This window comes from Crocodylus porosus, unplaced genomic scaffold (genome assembly GCF_001723895.1).
Source record: "Crocodylus porosus isolate Cpor-Errol unplaced genomic scaffold, CroPor_comp1, whole genome shotgun sequence".
NCBI lineage: Eukaryota > Metazoa > Chordata > Crocodylia > Crocodylidae > Crocodylus > Crocodylus porosus.
The window spans coordinates 22,433,038-22,458,597 of record NW_017728907.1 but is presented as its reverse complement, the minus strand read 5'-3'; the positions used below and the strand labels follow the sequence as shown (position 1 = coordinate 22,458,597).

The 25,560-nt window shown below is 41.3% G+C and overlaps 1 protein-coding gene across 2 annotated transcripts in view; it reads right to left on the bottom strand.

Annotated features, from left to right (window-relative positions):
• The window catches only part of RGL1 (ral guanine nucleotide dissociation stimulator like 1), a 109,440-nt gene that overhangs the window by 71,080 nt on the left and 12,800 nt on the right, over nucleotides 1-25,560 (bottom strand). For both annotated transcript variants that reach the window (XM_019530973.1, XM_019530975.1), the window contains exon 3: nucleotides 1,978-2,186. In XM_019530973.1, the coding sequence (XP_019386518.1) occupies nucleotides 1,978-2,186 (209 nt within the window). The remainder of the gene's footprint in view (nucleotides 1-1,977; nucleotides 2,187-25,560) is intronic.

Below are 25,560 nucleotides of genomic sequence, written 5' to 3'. Positions count from 1 at the left end.
GCAAATATAGGTGGCAAATCCAACCTGCTTCTCTATAGCTACAAAGGGTACCTTTTCATTGGAACTGAAGCATTTCAGCCACAGAAGGGCTGATATTGGGCAGGTTGTGTGCAGCATGCACAAACCTTACAAACATCATAAGAAGCTACTGCAAAGCAGTGGACAGGAGGCAGAAAGAATCAGTCAGTCTGTCTTCCTCCAAACTTTGCAGGGCCATGTAAGACCTTGTAAAGGTTAGTCAGGCCATTGAGCTACACAACTGAGTTGTTCTGGCCCTGGGGACTCCTTCCTTGCAAACCTAACATTTCTACTTGACCCCCAGTCCAGTGTTCAGAGTTTCACAATGGTTCTGGATTTTACCATCTGTGCACATGATCACTTTTTAAATTTGTAAATGAACAAATACACAGATTGGGATAAGAATGAAAGCAACAGAGAACAAGGACAGTTTCAGTTTGGTGGTAAAGGCACTAAATATGTACTCAAATGATGTACATTCAACTGCCAGACTGTGTTCTCTATCCCTCCATTTTCCTCATGCAAAGTTTGGCATAATAATCTCTCTCACTCTTTGTCTACTTTAGAACGTAAATTCTTCAGGGTAAGGACCCTTTTTTTACTATGAGCTTGTACAACATCCTAGCATAATGAGGCCATGATCTCCCTTAGGACCTGTTCGGGTGTTACTGTAGTGCAAAAGACAACAGCCATGAAATAAGAACTGGAGCAACCAAATTTAAAATGTTCTGGGGAGAAAAAGGCCCCAAACACATCCCCTGGGCATCTAATGAGGAAGTGTGTATTTTACTTCTAATTTACATATAAGCTTTACACAGATTTACCCATGACCTTACATATGAAAGGTTTTATTTTTAATTGATACGGCTATAGCTTTTTATTTGTCATCTTTGACTGACTGATTTGCATGAACATGGCTACTGGTAAGTGAAGCAAAGCATTTATGCGTCTTCCTCAGTATTACAGAAAGTCAGTAGGAGAGTCAGGATTAGAGTCCAACAGTTCTGTCTACCAGTCCTCCGCTCTAATTACCAGGTTCCCGCTCTAATCTGTAATCAATTCTGTGTCATCTAATTTTGAAAACACACTAAGAAAAAATAAAATTAAACTCTTTCCTTTTGGTGGGTCACTCAGAAATTGGAGGGGGAAGGGAAGCAGGGACACAACAAATAATCACTGAATTCTACAAATGACTTTCAAAATAGAGGTGCTAATGATTTAAAGCAGGCTTTTGGGGCAGGATGGTCTAGAACTAAAGGCAGAATAAAGAGCACTTATATAGTAGTCATAACATTGTTATCAAGTAATATTTAATTTGCTAGCTCCACCTAAACTTGGATTCCTTGGAAGTCAAATTGTTTTCCATTTGAGATGTGGTATTTGGTGCCAGTGAACATCAGAGCTCCCCAAAAACAGTGCCTAGAGAAGAGCACCTGGTACATCTTGTCTGTCTCAGTCATGATTTCCCCTGAAAACCAAAGATGTCCCATAATGACAGAAGATATGGAGGAATACTGTGGTGCAAGATGAGGTAAGGGACAATGCTTTGTGTGTTTAGGGCTGTAAAATACCTGTTCTGATCCACCAGAGGCCAATTTATGTAGAAGAGTTATGCACAGGGATAGTGATAGCCTGAATTAGTTAATTCTTGATTTTTTCAGCAGCGTGTTCAGTTGTTTGGAGGACAGCTTGCCTACAATTGTCATACCTTTCTACTAAAGAATCAAACAGTCCATTTTACTTGTTGGTCTCCTTATTTTATAAAGTACTGGGCTGTCAGGAGGCATTTTCAACCCTGTTTAAACTGAAACACTTAAATTTTCAAGCTTGTTAGAAATACATGTATATAATTTAGCTTCTTAAGTACGCCTTCTTCAAAAATATTTGAGATAATTTCTTGCAATATCCCACCTATAAAGGCCATTACAGCTTTCTCCACAACTGTGACTTGGCTCTTACCGGTCAAGAAGAATTTCTAGTACTTCTTTAGTAGAGGCAAAGGCCCTGTACGTTGACAGAAAAATGCTGATGTAGGTAAAATCATTGTCTCCAAAAGCTGTCAGGAGGGTTTCTACAAGTTTCTCCAGGGTGCCGGCTTTGATTGTTCTGATTTTACATGTCTCATACTGGCTAACAGTATGTTCTGGAGGCAATTGGTCCCCTTCAGCCTGTGAAACAAAAAGATCAAAATCATGACATAAATCATGAAACAAGCAGAGTCCCCAGTCTGAAACTCAAACTAAAATTTTGCCTTTTGATAACACAGATGATAATATATCACAAATTACTGAAATATTTTATCATTTTGATTGCTGGTCCAAAGATGGCTCCAATGATGAACCTTGTTAGAACTGGTTATCCTTCTTTACAGTATTACTTTGACATTCTCCATCAGTAATTAATGTCAACCCAAGGACAAGCAGATCTTTACTGTCCAAACCAGAACTATGCCAGGATAAGTTAGCTAGAAGAAACAGGTAAGTGATAGAGGAAACAGTATGAATCATAACTGCCACTCTTCTGAATCAGTGCTAAAACCCATACTTCCACCCAGCACTGAAGGTGGGAGTTATTATCAGAACTGGATATTGTTAGATGAGATATAAAACTAGGTCCTGACCATTTGCAATCAAACATGTTTTGTAAAGGAAGAGTGTTAATTCCATGTATATCCCAGAGGTAGCAATATATTTTGTCTCCCTTTGTTCCTTTTATCAAGTTTTACATATAGATACAATATTTCTTGTCACTTTTACACTTTTCTTTACACTGCCTGGAGCCTGATCCAAGCCCAGTCAAGTTAATGGGAATAAGCTGTCATTATTACTCTAGAGGCAAATATATGTTAATAATGGAAAATGGTTCCTGTGAGTGATTTAGTTACTTGTTTGCAAAGATAGGTCGGTTGAAAAATCTATACAGATAAAAGATGCAAATATATATATTGACAACAACAATTTGATGTTTCCCCCCCTTTTGTGTTTTTAAGTAGTTCAGTTATTAAAATGAATATTATCAGAACCTACTGACATTAAAAGGCAGGGAGACTTCAACAAGATGTATGATTCTCTTCATTAATTTATTTAAATGTGCACCAAGGTCCTGAGGCACTGTACCTTCAGTTTCAAGGGTGTATGCTGAGAAGCACCTGCTCAGTCACCTTTATATAAATGTCATCCAACATACCTACCACCAGCACTAATAAACTTTCATGAACAAAAAGACTCATTACCCTGGAGATATGTAGATAGTTCACACAAGTCAATGTAAATCTATAGTCCTTAGGATAATGCCTGTTAATCTCCAACAGGCCTCCATTTTTGTAATGTATGTAAATAAACAATTCATGGTATGTGTGTATCTAGGCCCCCCTCTACACATGCAGGTAAAGGCATGATGGGATCTAATACATGATTCATACAATTATACATTAGAACTCATTGCATCTTATTGCTGGTGGCTGGGGAGCCCAATCCCAGGCTCTGCCGGCACTGGCAATAAGCAGGCTGCTATAGTTGGGAGCCCCACACACCCCAATTGAGGGGGTTGCAGTCACAGGTGCACACCAGACGCCCCTGAGGCCAGAGAACTGCTGCAAGGGTGATTCTGTCATCCCAGGCGTGTAGAAAATCCTTTCGGATGGAGGATCACCACAGAGGTGACCCACCACCCCAGCAGTGCAGAAAACCCATGGGGCCAGAAGACCACTGCAATCCTTGGGTCCCAGAGGTTTTCTACACCCTCATGGCAGGGTGATCAGCTCTGCAGCAATCTTCTGACCCCATGCGTTTCTTTCACCCATGCATCCTAGGGATGTCCTGATTCCTAGAGCTCAGGAGTGCATTAAACCCCCTGTTGCCATGATCCCTAGTGCTCGTGTGTTTTTTACTGGTCATGGTATACCCCTGCAGCTGGCAGCCCCATCAGCTGATGGGGCTCTCAGCAGCAGAGGAGACCCTGCTACCCATGCAAATTAAAGCTAGATAGCAACCAACTATAAAGTTATTATAAAGTTTATATGTTCAAGGTCTGACTTTATAGCTGGTTGGAGCTTTTTATCTTGTGATAGCTACTTTGCAAGTGTAGCTGGTCCCCAGGTAATTACACAATTAGCCAGTTAATTGTGCAATACTTGTAATGTGTAGAGGTGGCCTAGGATTAAGAGCATTATTTAAGGGGAAATTTAGACTATCAAGAAAAAAAAAGTTAAAATTGTGGCATGGTCTTCTTGGCTAAGTACAGACAGTCAGCAAGCCCAAGGCTGAATTTCAGTCTTTGCAGTTTAGTATAAACTGCAGAAATTAAACTGAAACTGAAGTGAACAAGAACTGATTCAGAAAATGCAGACACATGCCTGCAGTGGCTTGGGCCAAAAGCTGGGGGGTGCTACAGCCTGGCTCTCTGCCTGTGCGTTCACTTCCTCTTCCTGCTTCCAGGTACCTCTGGCATTTGTAGTCCACAGTTGCAGCCAGCAGTAAATTTGAGTGGGGGAAGAAGGGTAGTTAACCCCCCTCCCTGGCCGCAGACCACAACCAGCGTTAGCTGGGAGGGGCAGGGGGGTGTAGCCCCACTGTCTTGTAGACGGGGCTGGACACCAGCCGGGCTTGTCCCTCCCCTCACTCCCTTGTCAGGCAGCCCTCACTGCTCCTGGTAAGGAGCAGAGGGGCAGGACCAGCCCTGCTTTCTGGAGCAGACAGCACAGCCCAGCCCAGGGCTGGAAAGCAAGCTGGGATGCTGGGGGACTCTGATTTAATTTGAACCAGGAAGGGGTCTGCAACAGAAGTTTCATAAACCGGTTTGACTGAAATCGTTAAGTCTGAAAGCTACATTCAACCAGGTTCACCTTAAACCAGTTTCAGCCATTTTGAAACTGGTTTATGTTCAGTGAGCTTCTGTTCTGTTACAGGTTTAAACCAGTTTCTGATCACTTAAACCAGTTTACGTGTAACTTCTGTCCCTAGCCCCAAAGGGAATAGTGGAAGCCTCATTGCTTAAATCTTTTAAAATTAAGGCTGGCTAAAGCATTAGTAAATAATCCATGAAAAACAATCCTGGGCTAACCAGTTTATCCTTCATTAATTTCTGTTGAAGTCTCAAGATAGAACAGGAAGAGTTCAAGCCATTTCTGTTGCAGTGCAGCATCATAAAACTGAATAGGTTCTCCTCTCCTAGCTGCCAGAAACACATCTGCCCACACTAAATCTTCTGCTGCAAACTACAGGTGCACTCCATTTCCATCTAGTTTGCCCACACTGGGTCCCACCTTTCCCAACTAATAACAGTATGGCATTACCACAGACACTTTGCCTTTTCCAGCTGTCTCTAATTGAAACATTATAACTTTAACAACCTTCTGGTATGTATTTTTATCTAAATTGTGAGGGCGCCGGGATCACAGGGGACCGGGCCCGAGGAAGGAAGCCCGGGTTTCCGCCCAGCTTCCGGGACCCGACCCGGAAGTCTGGTCGGGACTTTAAAGTCTCCCGGAACGTAAACCGGGCCGGCGTGGGACCGGCCCGGGGAAATAAAAGGAGCACCCCTACCCCGTGCAGAGGGAGAGGGAGGCCCCGGCGGGAGCCAGCTTCAGGAGCAGCGGAGCGGGGAGCAGCGCGAGAGAGGTCGTCTGCAGCGGAGCCAGCGGCGGCAGCTTCAGAAGCAGCGGAGCTGGGAGCGGCGCGAGAAAGGTCGTCTGCAGCGGAGCCAGCGGCGGCAGCTCCAGGAGCAGAGGAGCTGGGAGTGGTGCGTGAGACGTGGTCATCGGCGGAGCCGGCTGCGGCGGTACCGGGAGCAGCGAAGCCGGAAGGCGCAGAACCGGTAAGTGCGGAACCGGGGACAGCGGAGCCGGCACCAGCAAGGCGTGCACCAGCGGGATCGGAAGCCACGCGGCAAACCCCGGCTGCAGCGGAGTGGACCGCAGCGGAGCCGGGAGCAGCGAGGCGTCCCGCCAAGCCACAGGTATCCCAGGGACCGGCGGCGGTTCCGACAGAGGATCCCGGAGAGGGAACCTCGGCCGGAGGGGCTCTTCTCTGGCGGCTGGTGGCCGGTTGGTCACGAAGGAAGACCCGCGGGCAGGGCGGCAGACTTTGTAGTCCCGGTCTAGAGACTCAGGCCCATTAGGGCCGGACAAAATCCAGACTAAAGGAGCCCCAGTATCAGGGACACTAGGTGCTGGTGGGACTCCAGGGCGGGCTCGTCAGCGGGCGGGTACCCCGCCGGACTATTCCGTCAGCAGGGGCACCCCAGCGGGGCCCCTATCCCGGAGGCTCGGGCGAGGGTGTAGGGGAGGAGGAGCCCTCAGGACCCCTGGACTTTGGAGTCGGGTACCCCTTTTCCGTGGACCGTCAGCACACCGCCCGGGTGAACCTTTCTTTTTCCATCAAGTCGTGGCAGGCGAGATTGGCGGTGACGCCGGCGGGCCGGCACATACCCCCTCCTCTCCAGGGGCCATTCGGGGAATTGGGGAATTCAGTATCGGGTGACTTACCCCAACCCCCCACATAAATTTAGCACTTGTGAAGGCAGACTTTTTACTAGAGATTTTCTATGAACTGTTAAATGTTTAGTTTTAGTTAAACAGGTTTTAAAAAAAATGAATTATGCTTGGCTTTATGTGTACACCTACACATAAAAAGGTACACTGGTATAATTAAACTGATTTAGTTAGAACAGTGTAAACCCCTGTGCAGATGCACTAATATCAGTGTCAAACTGATTATATCAGTTCATCTTATCCTTGTAAATATACAGGTTTAAAGGTGATTTTAAAATTTCTACTACTTGTATTGTAGTAGCACTTCCAAGGCTGAATCATAGACCAGATTACAAGGCTAAATCACGGACCAGTGCCTATTGCAGCACAATACATATACAAAAGTAAATCCTGGTTAAAAATTGTATTCACGTGCGAACCGATTTGATAACATCAATTAAAATGTTGGGTTTTTAAATTTAAAACATTAAAACTTCATCTTTAGACCAGTTAAGGTTAAACTACTTTTTTTAGTTTCCAAATCTCCTTTATACACTAGTTCAATCATTGTCATTTTTAAGACTTTGAAGATTACTAAACGACTGCATATTTTATTTCACTAATTTAAATTGGTTCATCTAGCTTGAAGACATAATAATGAATGGCCTTAAGAAGTGGAAAGAAGTCACTTGAAAATAAAGAGTGACACTGCATGATCAAAAGATAAATGCAAAACCTTTAAACTTGTTAACTTTCCCCTCTAGTGGTTTTTAATCCCCTTAGAAAATCATTTTCTATTTTATCATTGTCCTTAATTCTTATTTTTTCCAAGTCACTTAAAATACAAATCCTTCCTTGAGTGTGAGAATATAGACATCATCTTAAATACTAGTAACAAAGCATCATTATCTCACTTGTGGATGGAGACATGGTTTTAGTTTTCTAGTATATGTGCTTTATATACTATGTATAACAAGGCTCAACATGTTCTTTCTGCTGTAATAAAATGCCATTAACTGTTCTAATAAAAATACTCTAGGCAGGGAACCATAATAATGGTAATAGCTTGTACATTTCTAAAGACATGGGGGAAATTATAATTATTTATTTCTATGGCATTCCAATATGAGCTAGCCTTTCTAAACAGTAAAAAGCACATGATGCTTGACCTGACAAGCTCATAATCTACGGCCCTATTCCTGCAACTTGCTTTAAGTAGCTGAATCTCTGTGCCAGTGCAGAGCTCCACAGCAGCTTGAAAGATCTAGATTATGAAAACCAGCAAACAGAGGTTAAAAGAAAGAGTACAGTAGATAAGTAGAGATACCAGGGGAATGAGTAAACATATCTCAATAATAATGTAATGTAACATTACCTTATTCATTTATTAGAGCTTTTTATGAACAAACTAGCATAAAGCAGCCTCATTAAAGAGACAGGCATGGGCCAAAACCTTTTCATGGATACACCAGTGCAAAATGAATAGAACTACAAATAATGGAAAATTACAGATAAAACAAATAGAAAAACTTGAAAGATTTTTCAAAAAAAAAATCTTCAAGTTACTCTTTATCAACCTTTATATTTATTATTTTTGGAAATTATACAGTGTGCTGTGGCTCTCTGCAAGCCCACCAGAAAAGGCATAAAAATGTGAGGCTGTTATTACTCTTATTCTCATATGTAAATATTTTGCTAAGCAAAACTTTCTTTGCAAATAAACTAGACAAAGTATTCTGTATGCTCATCATTGCCGTTTCAATATTATGACTCAAGTTGTGGTTTTTAAATCATCTATTATTATACAATGCAGCTCCTTCCAAGAGGAGAAAATGTTTCATTTTAACAATCTGATTTTCTATCTAGTAGAATATGGGGGTCTTGACATTTTAATGTCATACAAAACCCTCATTCACATCAGCATGAATCAAGGTGAGGCTTTAAGACTGAAACACATAAAAATATACTTTCATTGCAGTTTGTTCACGCCATCAAACTGTGAGTATGCTAAGAAAACTCTTACAACCACAAAACTATGTTTGTCAGCAAAACATTAAACTCCTAGAAATCATTTTAAGGGACTTTTAGGGACAGTTTTAATTTGTATTACAGCATTTCAGCAACTCTGCCTTGAAGTTTAGAAGGAAAGAGACTGGGCAGACCACAGTTCAATAACACAGACATACAGAATAAGACATTGTGGGTTAAGCTAACATGCTAACAGGAAATGGCTCAATCTGGATTTAATCACAGACTGGCTCTTTACTGACATGGTGAGGATACCCAAAAGTATAAAGAGGCACACTAGGTTTTGTGCTGGCTGTATCTACTGCTTTTAACACTCTGAGGCTTCTAACACCCTGGAGCAAGTTGTGAAGGTGCTCCACAAGACTTATAGCCATGTTGCACAGACTAGTCAACAGGGTCACATACCACAATTTCCCAACTTTATTTGGCAACTGTGGATCCTCTGGATTGCGGTGTGTATGTAAGAGGTCTATACAATCATCACCCTAAGACCTTTAGTGCATATGCCTAAGCAAAAGTATGGAGGAAAGGAGGCTGCCCTAGATCTACCATCCACCCTTTAGACCATTGAGACAGAGTCCAAAGGCCAAACTGAGTCCAGATGAATCAGTGCCTCAGTGGTTGTAGCTTCTGCCAGAGAGCAGCAGATTAGAGCTGCTGCTGACTGCCTAACACCTCAGCAAGGGCGCGTTTCCTTCAGGGTGATGTCTCTTGGCCTTACTCCGACCCAGGAGAACCCACAAGGCAGTGAGGGCTAGGGCTTTGAGATGCCCTGTACTCACCTTACTCTGGAGATTGTAACATTGTAGTATTTTATAAGAGCTACCCCACCATGAGTAGCCCCGCCACATTGTCACAGAGCCCTCTGGCTAGATACAGTTTACGGTCCTACCCAGGACCATGAAACAGTATTTGGTTCTAGGTAGTTCACAACGCTCTAGCCCTGAAAATGCTTCCATGCAGGCAGATTCATATAAAACCCTGCTGGCTTAATTGGATTCCACACAGGTGCGGGAGCCAACCTGTATAGACAGCTGTAAAGATTGAGGCAACTGAAACTATGCAGGTCTCATTTAGCTAGCACTCACTGCACCCTTTCTGAATTCAGTAAATAATAATACAGAGTCTTATTCACAGAGTCCTAAATTACAATGGTTTTGTTAAGAGCACAGCAGTAAGTGTGTAGGGAAACATGACAACCATTATAAACTCAGCAACAGATCATGCTCTGTTAGCACCTTTTTCTCCCAAATGTTAGGATTATTTCTAGCCCTTTTCACAAAATGCCAAGGAAACTACATTTCCACAAAGATGCTATCAGTGACAGACAGACAGGAAAGCAGCATCTCCACCTGCTCACTGCTGCCGTACTCTACTACAATTTAAGAACTAGGTATGTGTCCAAGCCGTAGCCACGGTGCAGGACCTGAATCCACAATCTTGAGAGCCAAAGGCAAGGATCCAAGTCACTCCACTAGAATGGTATTAGAAAGTCACTTAATTAGTCATTTATCTTACTGAAAGACCTAGAAGGAAATTATCTACTCACATTTGTTCAAAATCTAAAACGGTTTAAAACAAGCTTTTTTACTCAAACTTGCAGAAGAACTTGCAGAAATGTTTTCACTGTTTAATGAAGTCACTGGAAAGAGATTGTAGTATATATAACACAAACATTTTCAGATTCAGAACCTGAAAATGAAACTAACAACACACGAAAGTTAAAATGATTTAATTAAACTTCCTTTATCCCAATTGAGAGAAACATGGAAAGAAAAACAAGTAAACAAGATGTTAAACAGTCTTTCTACTTTTTAAAAAATGTTAACTCTTTAGATTTCTTTGATTTAAAAAAATGTAAGGAAGAATTTTCAGAAGTATTTAAGTGACTAACCCTTGAATCCTATTTTAAAGGATGATTTAGGCAGTTACAAAAAAAGTGCTATGGACTTTCATTGCAATTTAGGGTTGGTCTACAACAACAGTTTTGCTGGAATAGCTATTCCTAATTAACTTCCTAAATGGATAATATTATTGTGGGATAAAGGTGGTTTCATCTGAGTTGTAATCTATTCTGCATTATTCCAAAAATACTTGTGTCCACACTGGACACTGATTGGACACAACTTATCTACTCCCGTCTTAATCCAAATTAATTTTTCTGTGTCAGAAATAATTTAGGATTTTAATTCATTATGATCTAAACTACCCACATAACTTTTGGAAATGAGATTTAGGTGTTTTGATAATTTTATTATCATTTAGTTGACACTGACCCTTTAAATATAAAATAATTCTGCATTAACCACACTCGCCCTTAGAAATGCTAAGAATAACCACTCTACAATTTGTTTTCTTAGATCATGAAAGCACAATACTCAGAAATCCAGATAAACCTGGCATTTGCTTAGGAAAACAAATCTTTAGCACAATTCAAATAAAACTTAACTTTCAGTGTTACAGAATCATATACTACTTAGATCAGTGGTGCTGCTCAACCTTTTTGTCTGGCAGGCTGGATAGGAAGTGCCCGATTGATCTGCAGGCCAGATCCAGGTGGTGGACCCAATCCAGCTGAGGAGACAGGGGAGCCAGTCCAGCTGTGATTCAGGCATGAGAGGGAAGGGGCCTTGGGCTGGCCCCAACCTGGCCCCATAACAGGGAGAGGACATAACCTGGCCCCAATCCGGCCCTTCTGGGGGAAGAAGGTGTACCTCAGCCCCAGTATGATCAAGTGGAGGGAAGAGGCCATGGCCCAGCTCCAGCTTGGCTGGGCAGAGAGAAGGGGGCATGACCTGGCCTATGCGCAGGGACGGGGAGTGAGAAGGAAGCATCGGTCCTGAATGAGCTGTCCAGGAGGAGGGGGCACCGCCTAGCCCCAAAGCAGCCATGCAGAGGGAAAGGGGCATGGCCAGACTCTGATCTGGCCATGTCGGGGGAAGTTTGTGGCCCTGAAGGGCCTGGAATTTTGGCAGTAGGGAGAGGCAGCTGTACTGCCGCGGCTGTACTCCCATTGCTTCTCTGACATCAGTGTCCAACAACCCCAGGGGAGCCCTGCAGGCCAGATTTCAAGGCTCCATGGGCTGCATTTGGCCCACAGGCCAGAGATTGAGCACCCTTGGCTTTAAAAAGTCTTGAAAGAAACCTACATGGATTCAGATAGTATTTTTAAACTAAGTGACAGAACAGATGAAAAACAGAACCAGTCTTAAAATAAAATACAATTGAATTGCACAGTAAAAAGGTGAACCATGACCTTCCAAGCAACAGGAACCCACGAATGCGTTATATAAAATACACATTTACTTTGTTCACTTTTTTGTAAACAATTACATTAAAGAAAATTTTTTAACTGCAGAAGGGTCTCAATGTGCTTCATGAAATATCTATTACACTTCCTATTTTCAGAAAGGGAACATGTCTAGCAGCACCTTACAATTATAGCTGGCAATCAAGTTGTAACAGACTTAAACCAGCATGCTGATACTATCTATTCACAAAAACCTCTGAGGACATATCAGAAACATTACATGGATCAGGAAACAGCTATTCCGTCCTACCACTTCCACACCAAATTGTGTATTTTAGGAGAGCAAAATCAAGACTGGACTGACCAAAAAAGCTGCTGATGGTCTTTTGAATATTATTAATAATACTTGACTTGAATAGATCATCAGGAAGAACCCCTCCTCCTTGTTTATGTAAACATGATGGCAAGATCTCAGAGCTTTGCTCTTCTAACTCTTCTTCTTGTCTTCATCTTCTACCCTGAGGAACACCATCCTGCTGGGAAACAATTTGCATAAAATTCTGAAGTTTAAGCAGAATTTCACTACAGGAAACCCTAGCTTTCAGGGTTTTAAATCCTGGAAGGGGGATCTTCTAAGAATTTGTGGACCACCAAAAGCAGGGACCTTTACTTTTAAAGTTTAACCACTTTACTGTACTGTGGCAACATCTACCTGAGATGCTGACTAAGCAGTAGTGTCACATGGCAGGAAGTGTGATGTGATGCTACTGCGCAGTAGTCACAAGCTACTGCACAGTCAGCATCATGAAAAAGCCATTTATCCAAGTACTAAATGGCTGCACAGTAACAACTGTGCAGTCAGCGTCTCATGCAGATGCAGCCAGTGTCTCTAAGTAGAAATATGATAAACATGCAAACCTGTACACCATCTTCTCTGCCTTGATTCTTGTTTTAATTTTCATCATTTTGGGATGCTACTGAAGGTTCAAGGGGATTCCATAGCTTAGTTGTCTCTATGGATTCTCTATTGCAACACAAACTTCCTTGACAGCAGCTGAGAGAGCTCTTTGACAATTAATGACATGATCAAAACAAACAGATATTCCCATTTTCATGAACCTGCCCATCCCTCTAGAATTCATTGCCTGGTCTGAAGAGGTGGCACACAGTGGGTTAGAGACAATGGATCAGATTCTAAACTAATCTGTAAATGAGCCCCTTAGACAAATGCTTATACTCAGATGCCTTTAGAGAGCTTATACTCTTGTAAGGGAGCCTCATTAGAAGTAATTTACATGCTGAAGTGCTGGAAGACATAAAAAGCTGTATGTTAACATGAGGCAGGGGCTATTTTACTTTACAGCTGCATTTTCACACATTCTTCTTAAATTAGGCAAACAGGTTCCCTTTTGGTATGAAAATACAAATTACCATGAGATAACCCAGGATGTAAATTTACAAAGATCTTTTAATTGTACATTGTACATACTAGGGTAAATTAAAACATGATCAGAATCTTACTTAATTTACTGAAATTTTTGACTCCTCAGTATGTAAACTATATCTCAGTTATGCAAAGGTATAAAGAACTTCCCCATAAATATTATTTTTAAATTTGCCTGAGTGAGTATGTATAATAGTGAAAGTGAATGCAAAGGAGGATGACAGACACTAAGAAACAGAATCTGCAGGGCTGGGGACAGAAGAAGGAAGCAAACAATTGACATAAGGATGGAAGAAATTGGCAGTTTTCACCATTAAGTCCTGGTAGAAAGAATGCTGGATTGTGTTTTCAATTCCTGGCTCTGCTGTTGGTGGCTGAGTGACCTTTGACAAGTCACTCTGTGAGTAGTGTTTTCCTCTCTGTAAAATGAGGTTAGTGAAATTACCTTCACTGCAAAGTACTTTGAAACCTACAGGCAAGAGGCACTCTTTGAGTGAGATAGTGAGCGTCTGTACACATGCTCCAGGGTGAAGGGAGGCACTTTAATTAGAGCAGCTCTGAGAGCATCATGTGTATTCAGCATCCTACATTTCAAAATGGCAACAGAGGCGCTTTAACTAAAGCTCATTTGATGAGCTGTAGTTTATCCCCACTGCCACCATTTTGAAATGCAGGGACGCCAGATACATGTGATGTGGAGGTTGCTGGAGCATGTTAATTAGCATGCTCGAGCAGACTCGCAGTGGACTCAATTAATTGAGTTTACTCCCATGCATGCTAAATAGCATGTGGCAGAGGAGAGCTCCATCACATGCCTGCTATTTCCAAACTTTGATTCACTCTTACAGAACTAATGTCTACTTTCTGTTTCTTTTCATTTTAACAAGCGGATAAAAGAGGCCAGAAATGGTGGCCGCAAAACAGCTGAGTCCATATCCTGGTCTCAACAGATAAAACAGATTCTGGGTTAGTGTCCAAATTTGTCTCTTCCTGAGTTTGACTTTATTGGTAATTCAAAAACAACAAAACATTTCGTCCTAAACTTCCTTCCCAAATCAGGGCTGTTTTTTTCCCCAGAATATCCTGTTTCCTACTTCCTCCTTGCCCTTTTTATATCTTTGTAGGAGCTCACTGAATGCACCTGCCAGCATGATACAGCAATAATGAATCTGAATCTAAATATAGGGGTTTAGCACCTGAGCTTTTAGCAGGGGAAATGGCATTTCTGCAGGGGTTTAGAGTTTGCATTGGTATGGCAACAACAAAAAATGAGTACAGAATACCACCTTAAATCTTCCTACAAGGCTGAGGAGGCAGGCCAGGAAATAAGGATTCATTAAAAAGGCATATAAAAAGGTGAAAATATAAATCTACTTATTCCAAGTAGAAATCAAAATAAATTGTGGAAAAAATATAAATATTGTAAATAAAGAACTACTCTTTACCATAGCATCATATGTAATTTCACAACACACTTTGATGTGTTATATGCTGCAAGGCAGAACATCTTGTATTTCCTGTGAAAAAGGAGCTCACATATTACAGCTAAATTTTTCACTCCATACCTAACTAAATTACACGTGCAAATGCTGCATAAATAGTTGCATCTAAATTGCACTAATTTAGGAGCTATTATAACTAATGTGGTGGTTACCTTTCTCCCTTACTTCAAGTGAAACAGCTTAATTTGAACACCTAACCTGACAGCATCTGGTAGTCTTTTTTGATCTTTCCAAAACTGCTTTGCGTGTGTATATTGGCAACAGAATTACAAGAATAACAGAATTATAAGAACTGCAGATAGAACTAGTTATCTAATCATCTCCTTTTCACTGTGATACTGTTTCGCTACGGTCTATTTTTTATCTGACTTATATGTAAATGTATTCTATAATGGGCCTTGCACTCCCTTAAGAAATCCACATCACCCCCTTCACTCCATAATAATGCAGGTGATAAAATCATTTTTGTAATCTGTCAAGATGCTGTGCCACACACCTCTGAATTCTTACACTGACCTTCCTTTTTCTGGTTCATTTTAATTTAAAGTTCATATGCTCTAAAACCCTTGCACATCCCTGTCCCTGCTAACCTCCTCTCCCAGAGCACTACCTTCAAACCTTCAATCACCACCCTCAGTGCCAATTTGTCTGCCACTCCCTCAGCCATCTCTAGGTCTTTTTCTGTGTCAACCAACACAGACTGAGTGCTCAGCCTGAGATGACCCATACTACCTGCCTACATTAAAATCCCCCCTGAAGACTCATTTCTATCATGCTGTTCCCCAACATGAGTCACTACCACAATGCTGCACATATGCATTTACAAAGGACCTGTAATTTTATTGTTTTACCCCTTCTTCTTCCCAAATCTGTACCTTAATGATAGAATAAAATGGTTACAAACCAGTATCTCAAATTAAACTGGAAGCTTTTGAGTGCGGTACTGCACATCTGAATCTGTGTTGTAAAATGTCTAGAACATGACTGGGTCCTATAAAACAAGAAATCCCCCAGCTCCCCTGCAGTCTCCTCTTTAAAAGAAGCATGTGTCAGAAACCGTAAGCTAATGACTCTTTGTACTAGTCCCATTGGTTCTACCAGAGGGGACAGAGACGTAGAGTTCTTCATTTCCAAGAAATGGCTTCATTTTAAAAAGGCTCTAGAGGGGATGCAGGGAACTACAGATCAATGAGCCTAACTTCTGTTCCTGGAAAACTGGTAAAAGCAATAATAAAAAATTAATTCATCAGCACATGAATGAACATGACTTGCTGGGGAAGAATCAAAATGGCTCTGTCAAAGGGAAATAGTGCCTCACCAAGCTGCTAGTCCTTTGAAAGATGTCAATAAGCAGGGGATCAGGCGATCCAATTAACAGTATATTTGGACCTCCAAAAAGCTTTTAACAAGGTTCCCCATCAGAAGCTCTTAACTAAAATAGGTGTCATGGGGTTACTGGGAATGTTCATTCATGAATTAGAAATTGGCTCAAAGATAGAAAGCAAAGGCTGAGTATAAATGGTCAGTTTTCAGAATGAAAAGAAGTAAACAGCAGGGTCCCCCAGGGATCTGTGTTGGGACCAGTGCTGTTTAACATATTCATAAATGACCTGGAAAAGGGGGTGAATAGTGAAGTGGCCAAATTTGCAGATAAAAAAGTTATTCAAAGTGGTAAAGACTGTGAGGAACTACAGAAGACTCTTGCATGATTGAGCAAATGGGCAACTAACGGCAGATGAAATTTGTGTAAAGTGATGCACGTGGACAAAAATAACTCAAACTATACCTACACTATCATGGGCTCTGAGTTAGTTGTTCCCGCACACAAAACAGATCTGGGAGTCACTGTATACAGTTCTCTAAAAACATCAGCTCAGTGCTTAGCAGTCAGGCTGTGCGAAACAGCACTCCTTGTTTCAACTCCTGTTTTGCCGTTTCAACTGGACAGTGTTTCGTTTCAAATTTCATGTAGTTTTGAAACACTGTTCTGTTCTGCTTCGTCAAAGTGTTTCGCTGTTTCAATGTTTCACCCATAGGTTATGATGGGAAAGCACAAAACTGCCTATAACTTTGTCATTTCTTGCCTGATTCAAAGGGTAGCCCCTTCTGAGGCCATGAAGCCTGCCAAGTTTCAAGGAGATAGGTGCAGGGGGTTCTGGGAAACTGCACCTCAAAGTCTTGAAACCAAAACTCGTGTCACTTGTAAGTGCAAAACCACAAAGAAAGCTCAGTTCAAACAATGCTTTTTATGCATTTTTTCTGTCCCTACCCCAGGGCACTGGGATTGGAAGGGACCTCAGGGAAGGCTCACAGTCACCGGCCAGCTACAGGTCAATATCAGAGCAGTCCTTCCCCGCTCTTCCCCTTCCCTCTCCTTAGTTTCTCTTTAGCTTCAAGCAAGCCCAGTTTGCAACTCAAAACATTTCAAAACTTTTTAAATGTTTCGACTGACCTCGTTTCATTTCAAGACTGTTTCAAAGCCTTTCATTTTGTTTAGATTTCACTGTTTCGAGCTCAAAACGAGTCAAAAAAGCATCAAAATGAAACAGCTGGTGAAATTTCACACAGCCTTACTCAGCAGCCATCAAAAAGCACACAAAATGTTAGGGCTTATTAAGAAGGGAATTCTAAACAAAATGGAAAGGCCCATTCAGTTTAGAAAAGAGATGCTTGAGGGAATACATGAGAAGGGTTTACAAAACACTAAATAGCAAAGGGAAGACAAATAGGGATTTATTATTTACTGTCTCTCACAATCCAAGAACTAGGGGTCACAAAATGAAACCAGTACATAGTAAATATAAAACTAACAAACGGTAGGTTTGGTTTTGGTTTTTATTTTCCACGCAGCATATAATTAAAATGTGGAACTCACTGGCACCAGATGTTGTGGAAGCTGACAGTTTAGCCAGATTCAAAAAGGGATTAGACAAATTCTTGGAGGAAAGGGACATCATCAGCTATTAAGCATGGCATGGGTGACTGGTGCCGCCTTAGTCAGGGGCACTTCCCCACCAGGGGGAGAGGGGTCCCCTGCAGGGTGATCATGCAGTCGGGGGGGGGGGAGGTCCCTCACAGGCAATCCTGCGGTCCCACGGGAGGGTGATCTTGTGGTCCCAGGGGCCTGAGGCCAATTGCTGCAGCCACTTCCAAGAGTGGCTCTGGTTGCTTCTGGAAGCAAGCGCTGGCCATTCACTACAGCCACTCCCAGAAGCAGCCGCAGCCACTCCTGAAAGCGGCTGCAGTGAACGCAGTGATTGGCCAGTGTTTGTAGGAGGGTTACTGGCATTCCCGCCCACCCACTCTTCCCATCACCTAAGCAGCGAGCATGGCTGTCAGGGTGTGCACCAGCATTCTCAGGGGGTGCATGTGCACCCTTGTGCACCCCCTACACATCGCCACTGGAGTATGGTGTGGGAGTTAGGGATCCAGCCTCTGAATCAGACCTTCCTAGAACTTAAATGCTGGAGGATGCAAGTGAGAGAGAAACGGTAAAAAAAACTCCTGGTCATATCCAGTTCACTGTCCCTCAAGATCCACTCTCTGCCACTATGAGACAGGATATTGGGCAAGATGGACACAGCGTCTGACTCAGTAAACATCAGTTCTTATGTTATGTTCCTGAACTCCATGATCCAGTCCAGCTTTACTCTGGGAGCTCACTTCTTCCTCAGCTAAGCAAGCTCCTGTCACAAGAATATATGAAAGGGTCATGAACAAACTTTAAAAATCAATCATAAAAACTTTAAAAATGGATTCTGCTTTAAAGGACAAAAAACATGGGAAACCATGGCTTTTCCCTTGCAGCCTGGCAGAGTCCCAGCTTGCAAGGGGCTTCTTGGGGCCCCTCAAGCACCACATTCCCCCCTGCCACACACACTGGGGAGCTGGGACTTGGGGCACTGGGTCAGGAGTGAGGGCACCGAGTCAGGTCCTGGTACAGAAAAGGTTGAGAACCACTGCTCTATTATGCCCATTATCTTCAAGGTGCTAAAACACTAATGATGATTACATTGATTGTACAGGACATATTGAGAGAGGTTCCAGGGAAGAGCCCTGCTCTCCTTGCTGAGGCAGAACTCCAACTGCAGGAGTTTGCTCCCAACTTACATACAGAAACAGAAACTTTGGTACAGATTTATTTTTGTGCAGGTGGTACTGTTATATCAATACCAGTGAAAGGTGAAAAAAGCCTATTTAGCTTATCAAGTCCTCCCCCGGAACTGGTCCTGCCCATAAAACAAATACAGACACCAGCCACGAAGGACTCAGTGAAGCACTTTACAAGGAGTTTTGCATGCAATATGCTATACCAAAATGTACTGAAATTTAATTCTAATCTTCTAGCCACAAACAGCATTTATTGCAAGGGATAGTTTTCCCTTAGGTTTGCACACTTCTGTCCTGTTGCAGAAATTATCACTAACTATAGTTAGAATGTGTTCATGTAACCAATTCAAAAGTCACGCTATTTTAGTGAAATATTCAAACCCCCTCCCCACCACACCAGATTCATTCTACTCAAGAAAGTATATATTTTTGTAGTATTTATATTTCTGGGTACTCAAAAAACTGCAATAACTTTCCCTAGGAAAAAGAAAAAAAATGCAACATTTATTTATGCTAATCATCATTTCATTTGGTAGAAACAAAGAAAGTACTGTGCAAGACTGAAAACAATACAGCTGAATTTAAGACGGATTTAAAGATGCTGCAAGTAATAATTAGATTGCATAATTAAAGTATAAACAAATATTATGTAAGTCAATATAGTTTGAATGGATCAATGGCTTTGCTTTCAGATAGCAAAGCTTTCTTAAACAGTATGCAGTATTGTCCAGCACAGATTGAAAAATAAAAAGATACTGACTCAGGAAATCAGTGTAAACTTCTATTGTATCCAATGTAAACAATGAAGTGGGAGTGGCAAATTTTCAGCAAATGAAGAGCTAGAAAATAAAACTGTGGCTGGGATGAGATGAAATGGATTATGAAAGTGGAGGAAATGTTTAGCAGGGGACTGCATATTCACATTTTGAATTAAGCTGAGCTGGCAACATGCAGCATTTAATTGGGAAAAAAATAAAGGTATAATTGTTATGAATTTGATATCAATTACTTAAAACAGGCTTCCTGCTTCCACACGTCTTTAGTTTAAGAAAGACAAACAGGTCATCATTAAAGATTTTTTTCAAGTATAAGCATAAATAAAAGATCTGTATAACATCATATGCCTCATTTCAGTCACTTTTTTTTTTTTTTTTTACTGCCTTTGGTCTGTAGCAGCAAGTGATTTCTCAAGGGTGGAGCTGGAGCAGAGAAAGTAATAAAGATCATGTTGCCCAATATAAAAAATTACCAGCTTGAACATTTCTTTAAAACACAAATGGTCCAAACATAGCTGTTCAATAATTAACATGATAAAAGTGCAATTTAGCTTACCTAACTAGTCATCACAGCCAATCTAATTGTACAGTCTCTTAGGATTCTTGCCTTCAATGAATAAAATTTTTTTTTTGCATAAATACAGACAGACAACATACACACAGAGTATCTATATATCTGCTGTTGCTTTATTATATACATATCAGACATACTGGGGTAATGCTTATGCACTAAATTCAATAAGCATATGATAAATTGCACAGTCACTTGGCAAATAAGTACTGCATACCTGTGGAAATCATAACATATTTATGACTGCACCACTTAGCTGCTAACACATCTCCTCAGGGATCAGGCCACATCAGTTTACTGCAAATTGGTTACTTCATTTAAGCCAGTACAGAACTCAGTGAAGATATTCTTATTTCAGTTTAAGACAGGCTTACATCATTTAGTTGATATATACATGTGTATGCAACTATGTAATGGCAAGTAGCGGGAGTGCAAAACAAGTGTGGCTTACATGCAAAGGGGTAGATGGCAAGAAAAGCAGCTAAGATGAAGGTGTAAGATACAGCAGGTGCTCCATTCATGACCTGTTACTTCCTCCTGTAACGTTTTTTAAGTATACAGCAGGCATTAACAACACAACAGGGTTCCTCTCATCTCTGCTCTCCCACTTTTTGCCAACTGATGTTTTTCTAACTACAGAATTGTTTTGACACACAGAGGAATGCAAGCCTTGTGGCTTAAATAAGTGTGCAAGAAATCATTCACATTTTGTATAGTAAATGGAGCCAGCAGACTCAGGAAACAGCCAGCATCAGTCTTGAGCACTCAATCAGAGGAAATAACTGGAATTTTAAAGAGTAAGAAACTTCATTTTCAAATGAAGTACATCATTCTTTAAGTTTCCATTAGCACTGCAGTAGCTGCTATATTAAAATACCTGCCCCTAAAAGGCTCTTGTCTATAAAGACAAAAGGTAGGACCATATACCATTTTTTTTTCCTTTTAAAAAATTAGACTGCCCCCTATATATGTTAGAGTTACCTCTAATAAATTGATTTATTCTACTCATTGAAGCAGTAATGAAACTGTGAGGATCTAGGTAAATTCAGAAATTTACAGACTTATGTGATCACCGATAATAATAATACGGTCCCCAAATCTCCTCTGATAACCTGATAGGGACATGAAAATCACAAACTACAGCATTTTAGAACAGTTCATTCAGGTGGAGGCTACTTTTGACTTAATGAATGTCACGGTAATTACCATAGTGAAAACATTAAATGCTGGTGTAGTCAAGATATATTGGCATTCATGCCTTTCCAAAGAGTTGACAACATACGATGAGATGGTCTTTACCTATCTCAGAATACATGACTATTTTTGGAGTTCAAACAACATAGGCCAATCGTTTTCAATTCCCTGGAACTATCAGGAAAAAAATAGTATTATTTCATTACATTATTATTATACCTTAGCTAACAGAGAGCCATGAGTTGTGTAAGACGGAAGAAATTGCTGCTTAGTATATGTTTTAAGCTACTAAAGAGAAGGAAAAAAACAAGCTAAAAAGGAAACCTCCATGGAAGAGAGCAACAGCTTCAAAAAGCATGTGGGAAAGACAGATGGAAGAAGTACTCAGGAGTTAAACTTTGCCCAGAACAAAGTAGGGTGAACTGTTAAAGGAAAATGGATGAGAGCGGCATGTAAAACAAGATCACTCAAAGGAAGTGTTTCTAAAGCCTACACCTTATTAGTGTCATTGTGGTTCAGTGGGTAACATTTTTAGCTCTGGCCCATAGTTTGTGGGCTCAAGATCCACGCCAGCACATGAATACATCCTATGCTGACACAGCAGCCCTATTCCAAGGAAGTGCTGTCCTTTGTTTAGCTATGTCTTTCCCTGCCTCTGGTAGGCTTGGGTATATATTAAAGGTCCAAAGGGATGCTTTTAAAAACTGAGGGGATAAACCTCAGCATCTTAGCCAATGTCTTCTCTCTTAACAAGATGGGTTTTAATATCCAAATCTGTGCCTGCATGTGAGCTTTTAAGTGTCTTTATTTACATGGAAGTAGGACCAGGCTTATGGGACATAGCACCGTGGGCAAACTTGCATTTTGGCACACTTTCTTTGAGTTTAAGTATGTAGTAGTATTAGCAAAAGTTTTAGAAATAAAGCCCTGGGGGGAGCTGCTGGGCTGGATCAGGAAACTCACTTCCCGCTGAGCAAACACCGCTGCTGCTGTGCAAGAGCAAGGCAGTTGACTGGAGCAGGCAGCACCCTGCCCGCATGTGCTTGGTCCAACTCCTCTTGAGCAGTGGCTGGAGGTGAGAGGAGGGTTGGACTGGGCACTGTTCCTCCTGCCTGGAGCAGGGATCAGCCAGGGCAGGGCAGGGGAAGAGCACTGCTGTGAGTGCAGGCTGCTCACAAGTGTGTGTAAGTGGTGCCTCCCTGACCACGGTGCCCCGGGCAGTCACCCACGTTGCCCACCTGTAAGGCCAGCCCTGCATGAAAGTCAGGACTGCCGACTAACTTCTTCACTAGTCTGACTACACACTAACATGGCTAACTACCTCTGCTTACCTTTATCTACATGGTTACTGCACTACCAGCATGGAATCATAATGAAGATTTAATAGCATCAAGCAAGAGAAGTCTGCTCCAGTACAGAACTGTTTTCATGTAAACTATGCTCCATATTAGTCTTCTCTCTCACTAGCATATACTATGCCATGATAATATTAAAATACTTTCATCTATAGATTTCAAAGTTGTCAATAAGTATGGGTAAAAGCATCACAGACAAGGAGCCTAAAACTGAGAGAGAGAACAATTAATTTGCACAAGAGCACATAATTCAGTACCAGTCAGAAACAGAATTTGCATTGATGGATTTCCAGAGTTCTCATCTAACCACTACATCATGATTCTTGTCTAGTTTGATTTCAGGCCTTTTCTAGTCATGCTTTCTATAAATTTGTATTCTAAGGAATTAGTCAATACATTAATGTATCCAACATAATCAAATATGTAACAGAAAAATGTCTTCGTAGTGAACATCAGGAATATTTCTTTCATATTTTTTTACGGTGATGGGAGATATAAAATACAGGAAGAAGGGGAATGGAATAGCAACTCAAATCTTATTTTTGCCTCAGTGCAATGAGCTCCATGATGTTGCTAGAGACCACCTCACAAAATCAGTGCAAAATCAGGGCCTGACTTGATAAATCAAAATCACACCGCAACCCCTCTCCAAAACACCCTGCCAGGCAGCAGCCATACCATTTGATAAAGAAAAGGGGTGATCACAAGTCAATGCTACAATGCGAAGTGGCAGAAATCTTCATATATTTGATTCCCAGGTGGAAAACACCAAGTTTGCCAATTTTACTTTGATTGCAAAATGTGTCAAAGTCAAACAACTTACCACATTCTGATGGGTAGGGGAATGGACAACAGATGGCTTAATGCAATTAAATGTAGAGAAATATAAGGAACTAGCAGGAAAATCTGTCAAAAGTATTACCCTCAAAAGGTCATGCACTAGTGCACACAGATCAGGGAAGGATTTGTGGGGTTAGAGTAGGCGGAACATTAAATCTTTCAGCACAGTGCTTGGAAGTAACAACAAAAAAGCAAACACAATTTTGAAATGTATAAATAGTGAGTATTGAACAAAAGTCAGAGGATATTATTCTTTCACTGCAGAAGGGCCTGATGAGGCCACATGTGGAGTGCTGTGTTCAATTCTAGCTGCCTCTTTTATATACACAATGCCTTTTATAAAAAAAACTGGATAGGGTAAAGCAAATGGCAACTCACAGGATTCTTGGATTCATGAAACCCCTTCACAGAACAACCTGAGATTCAGGCTCAGGATGAAAAGAATACAGGACCTGGTTTCTGAGAAGCTAAACATCCAGAAATCTCATAGACCAAACATGAGGGTGCAGGTGCTCACAGGACTGAAATGGTTTTGCAACAAGAGCCTGACAGTTTCTGATCAATAAAGTTCTCTTGGTCCTTTTCACGACTGCAGGGTTGTCAGTCCTGGTGTCCACTCTAAATCCTGATGTAAGGAAGGAATTACAATCTGCTTAGCTAAACATAAAGTTTACTTCCTGTCCTAAATTGTTTCAATGTGTTGCTGTGCATTGTTAAATAGCTGAGGTTTTCCAGGTATATGCCATATATATGGAGGTACTCATTTTGATAAAATACAGTCATGAATAAATAGTGTAACCATGCACCTTTGACAACAAAACCATCTCCAACAGAATTTATTCTAACATTTGTAATACATGAGCCATTTCAAAGAACTACCTTTCTTTTTTAAACAGGGGCCCCAAAAGTACTTCTTTCTCCTCTCTCCCCCTTTCCTGAAACTTATTCTATCCCACATGACACTGACAAATTATGAAACCAACCCAATTATATGCTTATAAAACATTTGCATCCCATGACACTATTTTTCTGTCCCGCAAAAATATACGGTAGTGCTATGGAAACCATCTGAATGAAAGAGATTATAACAATGCCAGAACCTTATTTCTTGAACATATTCACTTTTCTTCCAGTCTTTAAATTGTTAGTTTTATTTATTATGTTGTTCTGTGCTAAGTAGCAGCCATGCTCCATCCCCAGTTATGGATTCATTTGGGCCATGGGTAAAATGATTTTTCTCACCATTGCTTTTGATTTGCATGGTCCAAATCCATTTCTTACTATAGCAGCATAACAATGGGTTACAAGCCCTGAGCACTGCCTCAGGGGGAGGGGGGCGGGGGGGGTTGTATCAGAATGGAGCTAGGCAGGTGACTCACCCTCCCATCAGCACCCCTCTTCCTCCCTGGCACCCTGCTCTTTCCTGCAGTGGCTCCATGTCAAGCAGTGGTGAGGACACAGCAGCAGTGGTGGAACACAACGTGCACAATGTAGGAGGGTACTGCTACTACCCAAAGCATAAAACTGGCCAGTTACTTCTCTTACTGAATATTTTTCTTAGCATTACTTGGGCAACGCTCTCACAAATTTCAAGATGAGTCTGCCTGAGAATAAGCAAAAACAGAATAATGACTTCACAAGATATTATATGGATTAGGAGCATTTATCTATTTCTGTGAAGTTTCTGAGTTTTACAAAAGGTGTTATGTAAACCCACAATAGTAACTTGGTGTCTGTCTATCCAAGGGGTAGACACCATGATCTGGGACAGAAGTTCCATAAATTGCTTTAACATAAATCAGTTAAGTCTGATACTACATCCAATCAGATTTATCTTAAACTGGTTTTGGCAATTTTGAAAGCAGTGTGTGCGCACTGAACTTCTGTTCTGTTACAGTTTTAAACCAGTTCTGGATCACTTAAGCTGGTTTATGTTTAACTTCTGTCCCTAGCCCATAGGCCTGATTCTGCCTACTTAAACCAAAAGAAACTTTGTCCATTGT